This window comes from Budorcas taxicolor, chromosome 6 (assembly GCF_023091745.1).
Source record: "Budorcas taxicolor isolate Tak-1 chromosome 6, Takin1.1, whole genome shotgun sequence".
Taxonomy (NCBI): domain Eukaryota; kingdom Metazoa; phylum Chordata; class Mammalia; order Artiodactyla; family Bovidae; genus Budorcas; species Budorcas taxicolor.
This window is the reverse complement of record NC_068915.1, coordinates 104,583,785-104,600,581: the sequence shown is the minus strand read 5'-3', so window position 1 is coordinate 104,600,581 and position 16,797 is coordinate 104,583,785. Positions and strand designations below refer to the sequence as shown.

The 16,797-nt window shown below is 49.3% G+C and overlaps 1 protein-coding gene across 1 annotated transcript in view; it reads right to left on the bottom strand.

The window, feature by feature from the left end:
- Positions 1-16,797, bottom strand: part of STX18 (syntaxin 18) — a 119,473-nt gene that overhangs the window by 5,395 nt on the left and 97,281 nt on the right. Inside the window, exons 6-8 of the mRNA XM_052641841.1 lie at positions 16,150-16,265; positions 7,807-7,895; positions 1,222-1,280 (exon numbers count right to left, since the gene is read on the bottom strand). Coding sequence (XP_052497801.1) covers positions 1,222-1,280; positions 7,807-7,895; positions 16,150-16,265 — 264 coding nt within the window. The remainder of the gene's footprint in view (positions 1-1,221; positions 1,281-7,806; positions 7,896-16,149; positions 16,266-16,797) is intronic.

The window sequence follows — 16,797 nt, the reverse complement described above, 5'->3', positions numbered from 1 at the left end:
AAGGGAAACCTCCTTTGATTCCGGCTGAAAATATCCCATCTGGGTTCAGCACCAGAGCATGTGGGCCTCTCCTGGTTGCCTGGGCAGCACGGGTGACCCTGGGGTGGTCTAGCGGGTGTGCGTCTAGAGGTTGAGTTCCCAGCCCAGGAGGAAGCGATGTTCGGTGGGGAGATGACTCCCCCAGACCAGGTGAGGGGAGCAGAGGAGAGGAGAGAAGAGTGAGGAGGGGCCGGGGCGGGAAGAGCACCGTCTTGAAGGACTGGGAGGCCTGCCTATGAGGGCAGAGGCCGCGGAAGAGCCCAGGGCGGCGGTCAGGGGAAACCCTGTACTCAGTCTCCAGGGCTGCGAGGCTGACCCGTCAGGACGCCTCCTTTTGGGAAGTGGCCACGATGCAACATGAGTTTCAGCATGTCTTTCCAGAACACGCCTGGCACTCCCAGGGCAGCAGGCCCGAGCGCTTTCACTGGAGGGCTGGGTGGTGGCCCTATTCGTGTGGGCCATGGCCACGGGCCTTCTGCGTGGCTGATAGCCTGGTCAGGGAGCAGCCAGACCCCAGTGGAGCCCTCTGCAGGGCTTCCCTCTGCCAGCCGTCCCTGTTGCTGCTAAGTCACTTCAGTCGTGTCTGACTCTGTGTGACCCCATTGACGGCAGCCCACCAGGCTCCCCCGTCCCTGGGATTCTCCAGGCAAGAACACTGGAGTGGGTTGCCATTTCCTTCTCCAATGCATGAAAGTGAAAAGTGAAAGTGAAGTCGCTCAGACGTGTCCGACTCTTAGTGACCTCATGGACTGCAGCCTACCAGGCTCCTCCGTCCATGGGATTTTCCAGGCAAGAGTGCTGGAGTGGGGTGCCATTGCCTTCTCTGGGCAGCCGTCCCTATCTACACTTTATTAACCCCTTTCATCTTAGGGTAGCTAGATGCAGACAGTCCCCTCCTGGCAGCCGTCGTGACACGTGCCATCATGACCTCTCAGATGGGGCTGCAGCACCTGGGAGCCTGGTAGTGGCCCACAGAGGGTACCTCACAGCCCCACAAGTTGAGGGGCAGTGAATTCGGGCAGCCTCCTTACAGAGGGCGGGGGCCTGGGGGCAGGGGTAGCTACATTTGGCCCAAGGGCCACATGTGGATGCCTGAGCACCAAACTAAATGAATAAAGTTTCTACTTTCTGGGAAAGTTGTAAACTAGGCCATTTGCTCACCCGGGAACCCCCCACACATACCTCACTTCATCAAACAGGCTGTTCATTTCACCAATCAGGCGCTGATTTTCTTGTTCAAACTGTAAGGAAACACACACATTAAAGATAATGTCACACTGAACTCGAGTCTCAGAGCAACCCAGCCAAAGGCAAGTGTCTAGCACAGCGAGTCTGTGCAGAACTCTCTGATCCGCCCACTGAGAATCACGCTGGAGCCCCTTTCCAGCACGGAGTGAGTCAGCGTTGCTGGAAGACCTTGAGCATTCACGTGAGGATAGCCAGGCTGCAGGAAGAAAATGAAACCCTGCAGTACAGCGGGGCTGCCTGAGGCCAGACTTCTCATCTCACTCGTTTGAACCGCAAGCATACAAGCTGACTTTAATGACTGATGGCGAGCGTGGAGAAGTGTGGGTCATCCCTGTGATGCGTGTACCACGTTGTGTGTGTCTCCACCCTTCTGTGTGACTGTGAGCTGCCTGAGGGTGGGAACCGTACTGGACCCACACACCTGTTCCAGCTGCAGTCACACCTGCAAATGTTCTCTGAGGCACCCCTGTGCCGGGCACTGTGCAGGGAAGAGAAGGGAGCTCTTGGCCTGCAGAGGCTGGAAATGCAGCTGAGGACCAGGCCACCCTGCCCTAGTACAGTAAAAGGGATGAGGACGATGAGGGGCGGGGGCTCGGCTCACCTGGGCGCGCTGTGCTCTGCCTCTGCCGGGGAGCAGCCGTGCTATCCTGGCTGGCGCCTCCCCGCGCTGCTCTGCCAGGTTTCCTCGGCACCCTTGCTGGGTTCATGCCTTCCCTGCTGTCTAAGGTCCGCCCTCACATCTCTCTCCCTGGGTCTGCCCTCCCTCCCTTTTGGTCTAGGTGATCTGGTCCGTTCCACCCCTGTACCATGAGCATGGAGCCACTCCACACACAGGCCTCCACTCCAACCCAGACCCACCGGGTCAGAAGATGGAGCGGGGGGTGGGTGGCAAGGGGTTGGGGGAGTTCTGGGGAAGCCCCCCTGAAGGGCCACCCCAACCACAGCAGGCTGCCTTGCCGGCTGCTGACATGGTACTGAGATGGCCCTCCTAACTGTGCATCAAAAAGGCGATTTAAGAGACTATAACCTCACTCCTGAGTTTGAAAGAATCAGCTCCATTAATTGTCAGCAGTCTAGTATTTAAGAAAAAAAATATAATTACTTCAGCATGTGGGTGCTAATTTAACTAATTCTCTCAGGTACTTTACTCAGGTTTTGGATTTTTCCTTTTGGCAGGGGGCATTTTCTTTGAATTTTTCTAATGACAAAATATGGGCCTAACCTTTTAAATCTACAGTCCTTTCATGCTTTTGAACTATTCCTAAACAAAATTAACTAGTGGTTTGAGGTGGTTTAACACTGGAATGTTCCTTGGGAACAAAGCTTGCTTCTTTTCCCTCCCCAGCTGAAGGGCATGTGGCTTCCATTCAGGCCTTTGTGTTACTGTTTCCTCTGCAGGGCTCCCGGTTAGCTGTGTCAGGAGTGGATCACATTCTGGCTCTGACTTCCTGCCAGATGGGTTCTTAAAGTTACCTGAGAAATGCCCCGTCCCTGGAGGAAGTGAGAGAAACAAAGGCCTGAAGGGAGCAAGGAGTAAGGTGGGATGAGGGGAGAGGTGTGCCTATGGCCAGCTTTAAGGAGAGCAGGCTCCATTCACGGGCGGAAGTTACAATGAAACTGCATTTACGAAAAAACAACACAACAGAACCTGCTTCCCACAGCCCAGTGCCCGGGAGCCTTTTATCGCGATCTGGCCGGTCGATGAGGCAGTGGCCAGGCTGCTGCCCACAGTCCCCTGCACAGGCAGGGTGGTTTCCAAGGCTGTCAGGGCACCAAACCTGTACACCTCCTCTCTCACATGCTGAGTGAGGCAGGGAGCCACCAACACCAGGGGAGGTGGGGGATATGCCAGGGGCTCCAGTGACCCATTTCCTGTGTCCTCAGGGGGACTCCCTCGCTGACCCTGGACCAGCCACTGGCCTTCTGTGTGGCGGTCAGTTTCTCTTTGTGAACAGACATGGTGGGTAATTCGTATCCTTTCTGCCTGATCCTGAGGGTGGGGAGGGAAGACTCCTCTATCTTCTAAGCTGTTTGCCCTTGGGCGGGTAACACCCTCTCAGTGCCTCTGTCTTCATCACTAGACTAGGGGTAACTGGAGTACTTAATAGAGTTGGTAACAACTTTACCTCTATGAGTGTTAATTCTTGTTACGTCATCTCTCCAGGACTCAGATTCTGGATATGCAAAATGAGTCATTAAACGCTTTGGAGGCCCCGCCCTGGGCTTCCCTGGTGGCTCAGTCGGTAAAGAATCCACCTGCAACGTGGGAGACGTGGGTTCAATCCCTGGGTTGGGAAGATTCCTTGGAGGAGGGCATGGCAACCCAGTCCAGTCTTCTTCCCTGGAGAATCCCCATGGACAGAGGAGCCTGGCGGGCTACGATCTACGATCCATGGGGTCGCACAGAGTTGGACACGACTGAGTGACTAAGCATGCAGCACAGCAGCCCGGTCTCAAGTTCGAGAGGACCACATGGCTCCGGGTCCCTCCAGTCTCTCAGGCGTGAGGAGTCCACGCACAGCACTCACAGCGGGGCTCCCGGGCACCACACAGGCACCGTGCAGCCGCAGCCCCACAATCAGCACCAAGGACAGGCAGACCTCCAAGCCCTGGGAAGGCACACCTGCCGGCGTCTTCCTCCATCTCTGTGTCCCTGAAAAGGGGGCTGAGAGGCCTAGATGACGGGGAGGGTGGGCAGGCCCAGCCCGGGGAGAAATGACAGCAGCCAGCCTGCCTCTCTGGGCCTTTCCACTCTATACTGTTTAGACCGCACCCCAGAATACAGTGCTTTCCCTCAGTGCAGACCCCCAGCAACTCCCAAGAACAGTGGCGGGTATCGCGGTTACAAGTCCCTACCACATGGGGCGCCTAAACTAATAAATGCTCAAGTGCTCAGACACTGCTGGGCATAGCAGGTGATACGATTTAACTGCTTTATGCCATTTAGAAGTCGGTCAGACTTTCCAACAGGACCTCCCAAAAGGGTTTATAGTCTGGTTTAAAGGCTGCAGATCCACACTGTGCATGCGTTGTTACAGAAACCCTTTTCTAATCCAGAAAAAGAAAATCACTCCTCCCAAGGCCTCTGAGTGTCAAATGAGGAGAAATATCTGCGCTGCAAAGACCTAAGAAGAGTTCACTAGAGCAACACGGTGGACCCATGGGGGGCTTGGCCCAGAGGGCAGCCTGCTCCCTCAGCTTGGAGCCCACTCCCCAGACCTGCTCGGGGCTCTTCCAGTTACGTTTTGTCTGTGCCAGACACCTTCACACCTGTGGCTCCGTGCCCCTCACCCTGACCTCCACCTGTGCCCCAGCAAACCTTCCCAGGGTCTACACCCCAGCTTTCACCCGTGTGGTGCTCAGATTCTATCAACAATGCTCATGTTCCCAGTGTGTAAGCCGAGCGTAGCCACAGGCCACAGGCCCTGCAGCCACCCACTTGGGGCTTCCAGGCGCCTGCCTCACGGCACAGGGGCAAGGGGCACTTTTCAGGCAAATTGAAGAGCAGAAGTCACTCATGTCTTTAAAACTTACCCCAAAGAAATATATTACTAAGTGCAGTGGTTTCACTGGAGGTAAGTGAAATGAAGGTGAGCTCAAAAAGGAGGTATTTTTCTCTGTGCAACAACAGAAAACAATTTGGTTCCACTCAGCCTGACCACAAAACATCTGCTTATAGTAACCCAGGGGTATTAATATACCTGTACCACGAGTGATGAATGGAAATGTGTGAAGAATTACATAATGCTCCGCAGCCATTCTGGAACGAGTATCAACAGCTCATGTGGGTGAAATAATGGATTAAATTGCTATTATAGAGCTTAATTCATTATTTTACCCTGAGGAAAAATTCCAAAACAGTGACTATGAATTATGACCACAATTTGCTATAACACTTTCCAATTTAAAACCAATAGTGTGGCATTTCTTTTCCTTCATTTTTCAGGGTTGAGCCTTTTAAATAAGATTCAGGTCAGTCGGACTGTAAGGTATGGTACTTGGCTATGAGCCTCCATTAAGAAAGGAGTGAAGTGAACATCAAACAGCCTGTCATAACAGTGCTGAATGGAACAGCCTTCTGCCCCATCCTCTTGCAATAACGCAATAAAAATTAGAGAGGGAGGCCCCGCTGGCTCTGATCGCTAGGGTCACTGATCTCGTGACGCCGAGGTAGCTAGCATTATTGGGAATGGTCGCTGGCACGTTTTTGGACGATACTTCCGTCAAGACAGCACAAGGAAGGCACACATGGTGCTCCAGCCGTCATTATGGAAAGACGAGCCTCACAATATGAACGTGTTTCTCATACGCATCAGTTACATCACCCTCTGAACATGCAGGGAACGCAGAACCTCATGGGCCCAGCAATAATCTCTCACTGTTGGCGAGGAAACATCCGCTGAAGCAGCTGCTCTGTGCCCTGCACTCCGCTGGGCGCTCATATATACATGACCCCATTCCTGACAACCCTGTCACCCTCCCAAGCTCAGGTGCAGTGAGGCTCAGCCTCTTGCCCCAAAATTACAGAGGCAGTAAGTGATACAGAGGATTCAACACTTGCTCTGTCTCACAGCTCACATTGCTGCCTCATCTCTCCCTGGGGCCGAGCATCTGCTGATCACAGATATCCTAGCTGCCAGCCCTCCTCTGGTCCAGCCCCCGTGCAGCCAACAACTTCTGAGCCCACACCTGGGGATGTTAACAAGCCGCTGCTGCTCACCACTGCCCGGTGGGGGTGGGGGGAAGGCAACAACTGGCAAACAACTGCCTGCCATTCCTCTAGCTACTTCCTTTATGAAGTGGGGCAGCATGTTTAAAAAAATAAACCCTGAAATAGAAGCTAAGTTCTGCCTAAACACATATGTATTCTTTCTTAATGAAGGGACAGTGCTGTACTTATTTTTATCTCTAGCAAAGATAGGGTGGTCATGTTACATGATCTGGGGGAACACACGACATCATTTTCAGTTATAAACTTATTTTGTATAAACTGAAGAACTATGAGGTTTCAGACAATTTGGCCATCATCTAGCTATAGGGGAGCATGATCCAACTGCCCTTTAGTCTGCTGGCTTCTCCGCCTTGACCTGCTCCGGCCCTGTGTCCCAGGTGGCGTGTGTCTCTCTCCACTGTGGATGTGCTTTCAAACACCTGCTCTCAGGGGTCTCCCACGGTCCCGTCTCCAGCCGGAGCCCCAGGCCCGGGATCCCAGCGCCCACCAGACACCTCCCAGGACCCAAACCTGCCCCCGACAGAGGGCATCACCCCCTGACTGCCGGCATCCTGCGTCCCCAGGCTAGAAACCTCCCGGCTCTCTCCTCCCTCTCTCTCTCACGCCCAGCTGCCCTCCTCGGATCACCAAGTCTTGCCCACTTCCCGTTTCTCATCTCTGCCCTCACTGCCTGCCCTGGCCGTCATCCTCAACCTCTCCCAACTGGACTGGCTAGCGAGGACTGCTGCTTGGAGTCGTGTGCAGGCCTCTGGGTGGTATGCTTGCTGTACTGGGGAGCAACGAGCACATACCCCAAACTGGAGGTGCATCTGGACCATGACAGAAGCAGGGGCCTGGCAGGCCGCTTTAAGGTATCTAAGTTACTTCCTGAGCTCAGAATTATTTTTGTCTATCAAGGACACAAGGAGCTCTGCCTCTTGTTCCAAAGAAAGTCCCACAGCCTCCGAGGGAGTGCCCCCAGAGCAAGTCCCAGAAAAGTCGAGGCTAATGGTATCACTGGAATCAGTGTCACACTTCTGAGATGATTTAAAGGGAAACTGCTCATCCAAGAGAACAAATGTTTGTCAAACAGCCCCAAGTACAAAGCATGTATGAGGCTCCAGTGAGCAGCAGCTACCACCCAATGTGGCCCTCTGATCCTGCCATGAGTACAGCACGCACACCACAGCCCTTCTTCTGCATGCACGCGCGTGTGCGTGTACATGCATGTGCACACACACACACGCACACACACACACACACGAGGGCACGGCCCAGCTCCTCCTCCCCTGCCCCGGGCCCTGCTGTAAACGGACTAGACTGGGGCTCTGACCACGTCTATCACTTTTCTTCTGAAATTCAACCAGAGATAATAAGCTGCAGTTGGTAACTAGGGGATGGGTAACTAAAAGGTGAAATTAGCAGCTAAAGTGGTACTTGTCATTTGCAGTCATTACTTATGCTTTCTTTACATTATCATATACCAGCAATTCAAACAATTAAAAAGCACCACAGCAATGATTATAAAAGATTCATTTAGAAGACTATTTTACTGCTGCCAAAAAGACATCTAATATTAGTAATGTTATTCTAAGGCAATTTCTTCCTTAATTATGCTATTGCAAATTTAAAGCATATGAAAAGTGTACTAAGAATTAGGAAATCAAGTGGAAAATTGTATCTGAACTATAATTTTTAAAACTCAGCATAAAAGTAAGGGTAAGAGCATTTAGGATGACCTTCTATTCAATGAAATATTCTTCCTAAAACTAGTTAAAAACACACGATTAGGAAGAGAATAGCATTACCATTTGTATTTCCTCTGGGGATAATTCATCTTCACCTTTGCCATCTCCCCAGCTTCCCAATTCAGGTTGTGCTTCGACTGGAACCTTTTCTGTTTAAAAAATAAATAAATAGATAGAAAGGAAAATAGTCACTTTAGAACAGGTTGGCTTAGGAGGCAAGCATATTAAAAAACCTGAGTTGAAGCAAAATTGTAGAGCTTTGTCCATCCATATTCGATTATCTCTCGGTTAATATTCAAGTACTGTGGCGTGATCCTTTACAATGTTTGGGCCTGTGCTGTGTGTGTGTGTGTGTATACGTGTGTCAAAAGGGGACCCACATACAGTTTCAGTATTGCCGTGATCTCAGCAATGGTCACAAACCATATGGATGTTTTTCAGGACCAGTTTTCAAGTGGACTTTACCTCAAAACACATACTCACACACTTACATCCTTCCCTCTGCTTTTTAAAGACTGTCAAATGTATGGGCAATTTCATTAAAATGTTTCCTGTATTTCATTAAAATACAGGAAATGACATACCATCCCTCATGCTCTTCCCTCCCAGAAGTAATCACTCATTGGTGCTGTGATGCGGCCTCGCAGGCTGTCTCTGGCATGTTCACATACCAATAGATAAGCAATTCCCTGCCTCCCCTGCCCCCACGCCAGCCCAGAAATAATTTACAGTTCTGCGAGTGTGGTATTAATAATTTGCTTTTCACAGGTATATCAATGGTAACATACTGTTCTAAAACTTGCTTTTTATAACTTCACAGTGCATCTTGGTGATTTTCCTATGTCACTCCACATAGATCTCCCTTGTTCTTTAACTTTTAAATATTTATTTATTTAGCTGCACCAGGTCGTAGCTGCAGCCTGTGGGATCTTTAGCTGTAGCATGCAAAGTCTTGGTTCTGACACCTGGGGGGTCTAGTTCGCTGACCAGGGATGGAACCTGAACGCCCTGCACTGGGAACATGCAGTCTTAGCCACTGAACCACCAGGGAAGTTTCTACTTCATTCTGTTAAATTGCTGCATAATATCCCACTGTAAGGAATTCTCTGTGTAACTAACTCCACTGGTAAACCTTGTACTTCTGCTAGTACGTGTGCCAGTCCATGCTTTGGTGCACTCTGATGTATTCCAGGACAGGAACCTGGTAACAGACTGCTGACTGGTGGTGTAGGAACATTTTAACCTAGAGAATGTTTTCATCATGATCACATAGACATGGACCAGACCTCTGAGGCAGCAGACCAATAGCACAGCTCCCCGAAGGAGTTGTCTGCTGTCTCAGCAGTGCTTCTGGGCTTATGAGCGGGTTGCCAAGTACTTAAAAGGCAAATACTGCTTCTTTCCCTCCTCGATCTCAGTAAAATTCCCATGGCTGCTCTCAGTCCCATGAGACAGGCAGAAGTCCAGAGTTTTTGTCTGGAGACTGATAAAGGAAAAGAATATAATGATGGCGTCAGTTTACAGAAAGCAGATTAGGCAGATCTGTGTACAAAGTACAGTTATTATTCTGGATATGTCATCACAAAAAAAGAAAATTAAATGTGCACTAACTTTTTTTAACACTATCCTTATAGAGAAGGGGGAAAAAAAGAAGCAAATGAGAAAAATATGGGAAACCTACTGAAAATATGTCCATGACTTTGTGCATGTTTTTAGAAAATGGCTTTTTTCTTTTTAGCCAGAACTATCATCGTATTTATAAATGACACATGTACACCCCACCCCCGCCAGAGCCCAGGCTTCTCTGTCCATGGAATTCTCCAGGCAAGAACACTGGAGCAGACTGCCATTCCCTTCTCCAGCCTCTACCTTGTACTTGACCTCATTATGGTATCCATCTTGAGCTTTTACTTCTATGTGTTTTAAGGATAAGAACACCAAAATTAGAAACAGAAACATCACTCACATCAGAATCAGGTATAAACCATTCTGAGCTAGAATGGGAAGTCTGTTAACAGAACTCACGCTCTCCTTTGCAGCCACCTGGAGCCATCCTGACCTGTAGCAGTTAAGAATCAACTTGAAGCATGGCACCCCAAACACCAGTGCTTTGGCCAGACCTCCCGCCTGTCCTGATGCCGAGAGACTCAAGTCCCGGTTCCGTGGTCCAGCACTCAAGGCCCCCTGCATTCTGGCCCCCCTGACCTCAAGGCCCACTTCTCCTCCCCTTTCTGTGAGTTTTACTGACCCAGAAGTGCTTTCCTCCACTGACTGCATTCCACACCTCCCCTGAGCTTTGTGGCCTCTGAGTATTTACTCATGCTGTTCCCTCGGCCTGGAACATTCTAAGCTTCCCCCTTTTCAGGTCCAGACTCATTTCTCAGGACCACCACCACCTCCTGAAGTCCACTTTGCCCATTTAAAAACTGGGTTGTCGTTTTCTTACTGACTTGTAAAAGTCCTTTCCATGTTCTAGATACAGATCCCTTATTAGGTCTGTGATTTTCAAATATTTTCTCCCATTCCACGGGCTTTTTTCACTTTCTTTCCTTGTTAATTCTTCGTCAAATCTGAGATCAGGACGATTTAGCCCTGGGTTTTTGTTGTTGTTGTTTTGTTTTTTTTAACAAGTTTTAGGGTTTTAGCTCTGTAAAGGCCTTTGGTCTATTCTGAGTTAGCTTTAATGAATGGTGTGACTCAAGTGTCAATCTTTGTTCTTCTGCATGTAGATATCCAATTTTCCCAGCACCAATTGTTAAAGAGACTGTTTTTGCCCACTTGAAGGAAATCAACTGGCCAGAGCCACATGGCGTTATTTCTGGATTCTCAGTTCTGTCCCCATTCATTCATGCTCATCTCTGTGCAGGCATCCCTGTCCTGATTACTGTTGCCCTGTTGTCTGTTTTGAAATTGGGAAGTGTGAGACCTCCTATTTTGTTCCTTTTCATGACAGTTTGGTTTTCTTGAGTTCCTTACTCTTCCTCATGATTTTAGAATCAACTTGTCAATTTTCACAAAGAAATCAGCTGGGATTCTGATAAGGAATGCACTGAAACTGCGGATCATTTTGGGGTGTACTACCATCTGAACAACATTAATTCTTCTGATTCATTAACTTGAGATGCTTTTCTGTTTGCATGTGAGTCGCTCAGTCATATTCGACTCTTTGCGACCCCATGGACTGCAATCCTCCAGGCTTCTCTGTCCAAGGGACACTCCAAGCAAGAACACTGGAGTAGGCTGCCATTTCCTTCTCCAGGGGATCTTCCCAACCCAGGGATTGAACCCGTGTCTCCTGCGTTGAAGGCAGATTCGTTACCATCTGAGCCACCAGGGAAGCCCCTTTCTATTTGTTTTGGTTTAGTTCAGTCGCTCATTCTTGTCCAGACTCTTTGTGACCCCATGGATGCCAGGTTTCCCTGTCTATCACCCACTCCCAGAGTTTACTCAAACTAATTTCCACTGAGTCAGTGATGCTATCTAACCATCTGATCCTGTTGTCCCCTTCTCCTCCCACCTTCAATCTTTCCCAGCATCAGGGTCTTTTCCAATGAGTCAGTTCCTTGCATCAGGTGGCCGAACTACTGGAGTTTCAGCTTCAGCATCAGTCCTTCCAATGAATACTCAGGACTGATTTCCTTTAGGATTGACTGGTTGGATCTCCTTGCAGTCCAAGGGACTCTCAAGAGTCTTTTCTACCACCACACAGTTCAAAAGCATCAATTCTTTAGCATCACTTTCTTACAGTCCAACTCTCACATCCATACATGACTACTGGAAAACCCATAGCTTTGACTAGACAGACCTTTGTTAGCAAAGTAATGTCTCTGCTTTTTAATATGCTGTCTAGGTTGGTCATAGCTTTTCTTCCAAGGAGCAAGCGTCTTTTAATTTCATGGCTGCAGTTACCATCTGCAGTGATTTTGGAGCCCAAGAAAATAAAGTCTCTCACTGTTTCTACTGTTTCCCCATCTATTTGCCATGAAGTGATAGGATTCAATGCTGCGATCTTATTTTCTGAATGTTGAGTTTTAAGCCAACTTTTTCACTCTCCTCTTTCACTATCATCAAGAGGCTTTTTAGTTCCTCTTCACTTTCTGCCATAAGGGTGGTGTCATCTGCATATCTGAGGTTATTGATATTTCTCCCGGCAATCTTGATTCCAGCTTGTGCTACATCCAGCCCAACATTTCTCATGATGACCTCTCCATGTAAGTTAAATAAGCAGGGTGACAGTATACAGCCTTGAGGTACTCCTTTTCCTATTTGGAACCAGTCTGTTGTTCCATGTCCAGTTCTAACTGTTGCTTCCTGACCTGCATACAGATTTCTCAGGAGGCAGGTCAGGTGGTCTGGTATTTCCATCTCTTGAAGAATTTTCCACAGTTTGTTGTGATCCACACAGTCAAAGGCTTTGGCGTAGTCAATAAAGCAGAAGTAGATGTTTTGCTGGAACTCTCTTTCTTTTCTCTTTGATCCAACGGATGTTGGCCATTTGATCTCCAGTTCCTCTGCTTTTTCTAAATCCAGCTTGAACATCTGAAAGTTCACAGTTTACGTACTGATGAAGCCTGGCTTCAAGAATTTTGAGCATTACTTTGGTAGCGCGTGAGATGAGTGCAATTGTGTGGCAGTTTGAGCATTCTTTGGCATTGCCTTTCTTTGGGATTAGAATGAAATCTGACTTTTTCCAGTCCTGTGGCCACTGCTGAGGTTTCCAAATTTGCTGGCGTATTAAGTGCAGCACTTTCACTACATCATCTTTTAGGATTTGAAATAGCTCAACTGGAATTTCATCACCTCCACTAGCTTTGTTTATAGTGATGCTTTCTAAGGCCCACTTGACTTTGCATTCCACGATGTCTGGCTCTAGGCTGGTGATCACACCATCGTGGTTAAATGGGTCATGAAGATCTTTTTTGTATAGTTCTTCTGTATATTCTTGCCACCTCTTCTTAATATCTTCTGCTTCTGTTAGGTGTATTTAGATCATGTTAAATTTCTTTCAACAATGATTTGTAGCTTTCAAAGTATAAGCCTTACACTTCTGTTTAGTTTATCCTTTTTGATATTATCATAAGGGAATTCCTGCTTTTTACATTTCATTTCTGGATTGTTCACTGCGTATAAAGAAATGAAATTTTTGTTTAATGGTTTTGTATCCCACAACCTTGCTGAAACTCATTTACTACTTGTCTTTATTGGTGGAGCTCTTTAAATTTTCTGTATACAATACCAGGCTGTTTATTAATAGAAAAAACTTCCTTCCTAATTGCCTCTGCTACCTTGGTCAGCCTATTAATCCACTTTCAATGTTCATCCGATAAAGAATCCTGCCAAACCTCAGTGTCAAGCAATGGATTGCTTCATAGCTGGCTCCACAAACCAATGTGCCAGACACTGCTTAGCCCTTTATACTAGGCTCCTGAAGTGCTCACAACCGTGGCTATGTGATACTGTATGTGGTGGCTCAGAGCTCAAGTAACTTGTCCACGTGCAGGACAGCGGCCAGACTGAAACCAAGGTTCACAGTCCTTCCATGACATCATGCTGCAACCAAATGCTTCCCCTTCTCTCACTCAAAAGGAAGGATGGCACATCTCCACGCACAGGAAATAGATAAAGGTGGGGTGCAGCAATGGTAAAGTTTTCTTTCAGGAAAAACATACAAAATGAAGCAGAGAAAGCTTGTTATACATGCAGCAACTTGTACATAAAGTTTGCACATTTTTAATGAGCACCAACTCAGATTTTATGACCCTCTGGGACTCTAAGGGTCATAAAATCTGAATCTACAGAGAAGGTAATGGCAACCCACTCTAGGACTCTTGCCTGGAAAATCTTATGGATGGAGAAGCCTGGTAGGCTGCAGTCCATGGGGTCGCGAAGAGTCCAACACGTCTGAGAGACTTCACTTTCACTTTTCACTTTCACGCACTGGAGAAGGAAATAGCAACCCAGTGTTCTTGCCTGGAGAATCCCAGGGACGGGGGTGCCTGGTGGGCCGCCGTCTATGGGTTGCACAGAGTCGGACACGACTGAAGCAACTTAGCAGCAGTAGCAGGGACTCTATGTAACCAGGAAAGTGATGACTGTGAAATAAGCATCAGCTAACGACCATGGATGAAAGGGTGGCTGGGTGGAGCTGTGGGGACAGTGAGGCCAGCAGAAGCAGGGGCCGGGATGCCTGGGGGGAGAGAGAGGCCTGACCAAGTGGTGGTGGAGGTGGAGAGGGGAGACGCAGGGGTCTTCATTTAGCAAATGGGGGAACTGGTGCTTGGCAGTGCCACTAACTGCTGCAGCTGGGATGCTGACGACCTCCAGGGAGACATTCTTCACACCACTCGGCTCCTACATGTGCTGGTCAAAAGCCAAATGGGAGCGCGCGCTCTGAATATTTTGTGGGGATGGCTTAGTCAGGAGATAACTGCATGATTATAAAGTATCCAAATAGCGACTTTAGGATAAAAACATAAACTGTGAGGAATGACGCTCTTTCACTCTGACCATTTGTTTTCTACCACCCAGAGGCATTAAGTTCCTTTTGCTTCAGGAAATAGTTCCGCAGCAACTAAAAGCAGTCAGTATTCCAGACAGAGGCTTCATTCATTCTTTCAGTTGCTCATTCGTTCATTCATTCTTTTCAACAAAGATTTAACGAGCACCTCCTATGTGCTAGGTATTGTTCTGGGTACCAGTGTTACAGCAGTGAGCAAAGCACATACAGAAATTTCTGTCCTCGTGGGACTCAGGTTTAGCTCGGAAGACAGACCATAAAGAGTATAAATGAGAAAAACATGTAGAAGGGTAGAGACAAGTGCCGGGGAGAAACAGCAGGGAGGATCACAAGTGGCAGGAGGCATAGCCCTTCATCCTCCTTCTACCAACCCTCATTCCTTGGGGCATCCCAGCCTGTCTCATGTGATCTACAGACCTGTCCCCTGGCCTCCAGCTGCACAGACCCACCTCCCTGTTCAACCTATGGGCCGGGCAACCCTACCCTGTCCCTCCTCAGCCTCTCACATCTCAGTGAAGGGCAGCCACCTTCTTCCCGCTGCAAACAACCACGGCACCCTTCCTTGACCCGTCTCCTCCTCATGCCCCACATCCAGGAAGCAGATTCTGTGCTCGACTTTCAAAATATATCCAGAACTCTACCCCTTCTCCCTCAGGCCCTGGCTACCCATGCTTGGTGTGATCCACCATCATCTTGTTTCTGGGAGACTTTAGCAGCCTCTTGCTGCTGCTGCTGCTGCTGCTGCTAAGTCGCTTCAGTCATGTCTGACTTTGTGCGACCTCATAGACGGCAGCCCACCAGGCTCCCCCGTCCCTGGGATTTGAGTACTGGAGGTGCCATTGCCTTCTCCATTAGCAGCCTCTTAACTATCCCTATTTTGCTTCCTGAGCCCCTGAACAATCTGTTTCAACAGAGCACCTGGAGGGACCCTGTCCAAACGTAGCCCTCTGTGCAATGGTCCTCTCAGGGCCTTTTGGAAGGCTCATCTTAAGAAAAAACAAGTTCATGAAATCCATCTGAGAGGGCTGCTGTAAGGATGGTGGTGACGTCTATGAAGGTTCAGGACAGCACCTAGGTAGCACCTGGGAGGTGTGCAGTAACCGAGTGCCACTGTGCGAGTACAGGAGGGAAGGCGAGGAGGGGAGGTGGGGAGACTCGTGGGCCTCAGCATCCTGGGATCCACGCACAGCAAGCGCTCACCCTGCTGTCCAGTGCCGAGGTATGGAGCACACTAAGCACGCATCCCCTACACACACTGCCACCCCGGCCAGACACAGGGACTTAAGACGTCCCCAACGGCGCTCTGTACACTTGCCTGTGTTACAGGCTGTACAGACAGACTGTGTTTATCCAGCATCCCGTGTGGGTCAGGAGGTGCTCTAAGACAGGCTGGCCAGCAAACATGAAGACACGAAGCATATAAACCCAGACGTGCGTTACACTGGCTCAGTTGGCTGACGGAGCCTGCTGACATCACACACCCCACCCGAGGCAGGATGGTCAGGTCCACATAAGGTCAGCGCTGACACGGGCGCAGGGGAGGCAGCGCCCTACCATTCCTGAGACTGACAAGCAGAGATCTCTGATGTTCCTCTGGGTTCTAAGGCTCCAGTCCCCACCCCACCAGTGCATGGAGACTCAGGCCCTTTCTTTAGACCCTGCTGGCGCCCAGGTGTCCGGGGGGCCCCTCCCGTCCCACCCTTGAAGTGGTCATTAAGATCCAGCTGTGACCAGAAAAAGGCTGCCGCTGCCACGTTTCCTTGCCTTCATGCAAACGCAAGCACCACAAGAGGTTCGGGGCTGTGGTCCTTATTGTTCTGCTTTGTATTTTTGCCCATACGTCATAAGGAAGAGACGCAAGGCGTGATTTTGATTTTAATTCATACCTGGATATTCTTCAGGGATAGGTTTTTCTTCAGAGTCTTTTGATGGACTCTGTGAAACTTTCTCAGAAGACATGGATTCTCTTGTCTTTGCGTTTGGTTCTGGTTCCAGCTTAGACCTAAAGATGAAAAATCAGCAGTTATATCATTTACTTACACAGCAGGATTCCGCCTGAAAACAGAGAGGAGTCACAGAGGAGCCCTGCACCCTTGCCTTGCGCCCTCAGCTGGAGAGCAGAACCATGGCCTTGGGCCCAGCAACCATCCTGACACAGTCCAACGGGGGTGCTTATTAAAGGGCAGTCGGCACACCCCCGCGACAGCCCGCACCCGGAGGAGTGCCGTCAGCAGGCGTCGAAGGAAAGGATGCAGGAACCCACCCTACCTCCTGACCCCACACTCGAGACGTGGCAGCAAGGGCCAGCCCACTGCTCCAAGTTCAACAAACCCAAGAGCTGGTCGTGCACCAATGCAGAAGTGGGGCTGAATAAATAACACGCACATGTTACATAACACACGATACACAAGTATCACCTTAAAACTGAACTGTAGAAGCACGAGTCTTCACACACCCACAGGGAGCAAGGCCTTGTCTCAGGTCTCTTAGCCTCATCGCCAGCCCTGGCCTGGGGCTTGCTCCCACAGTGTATT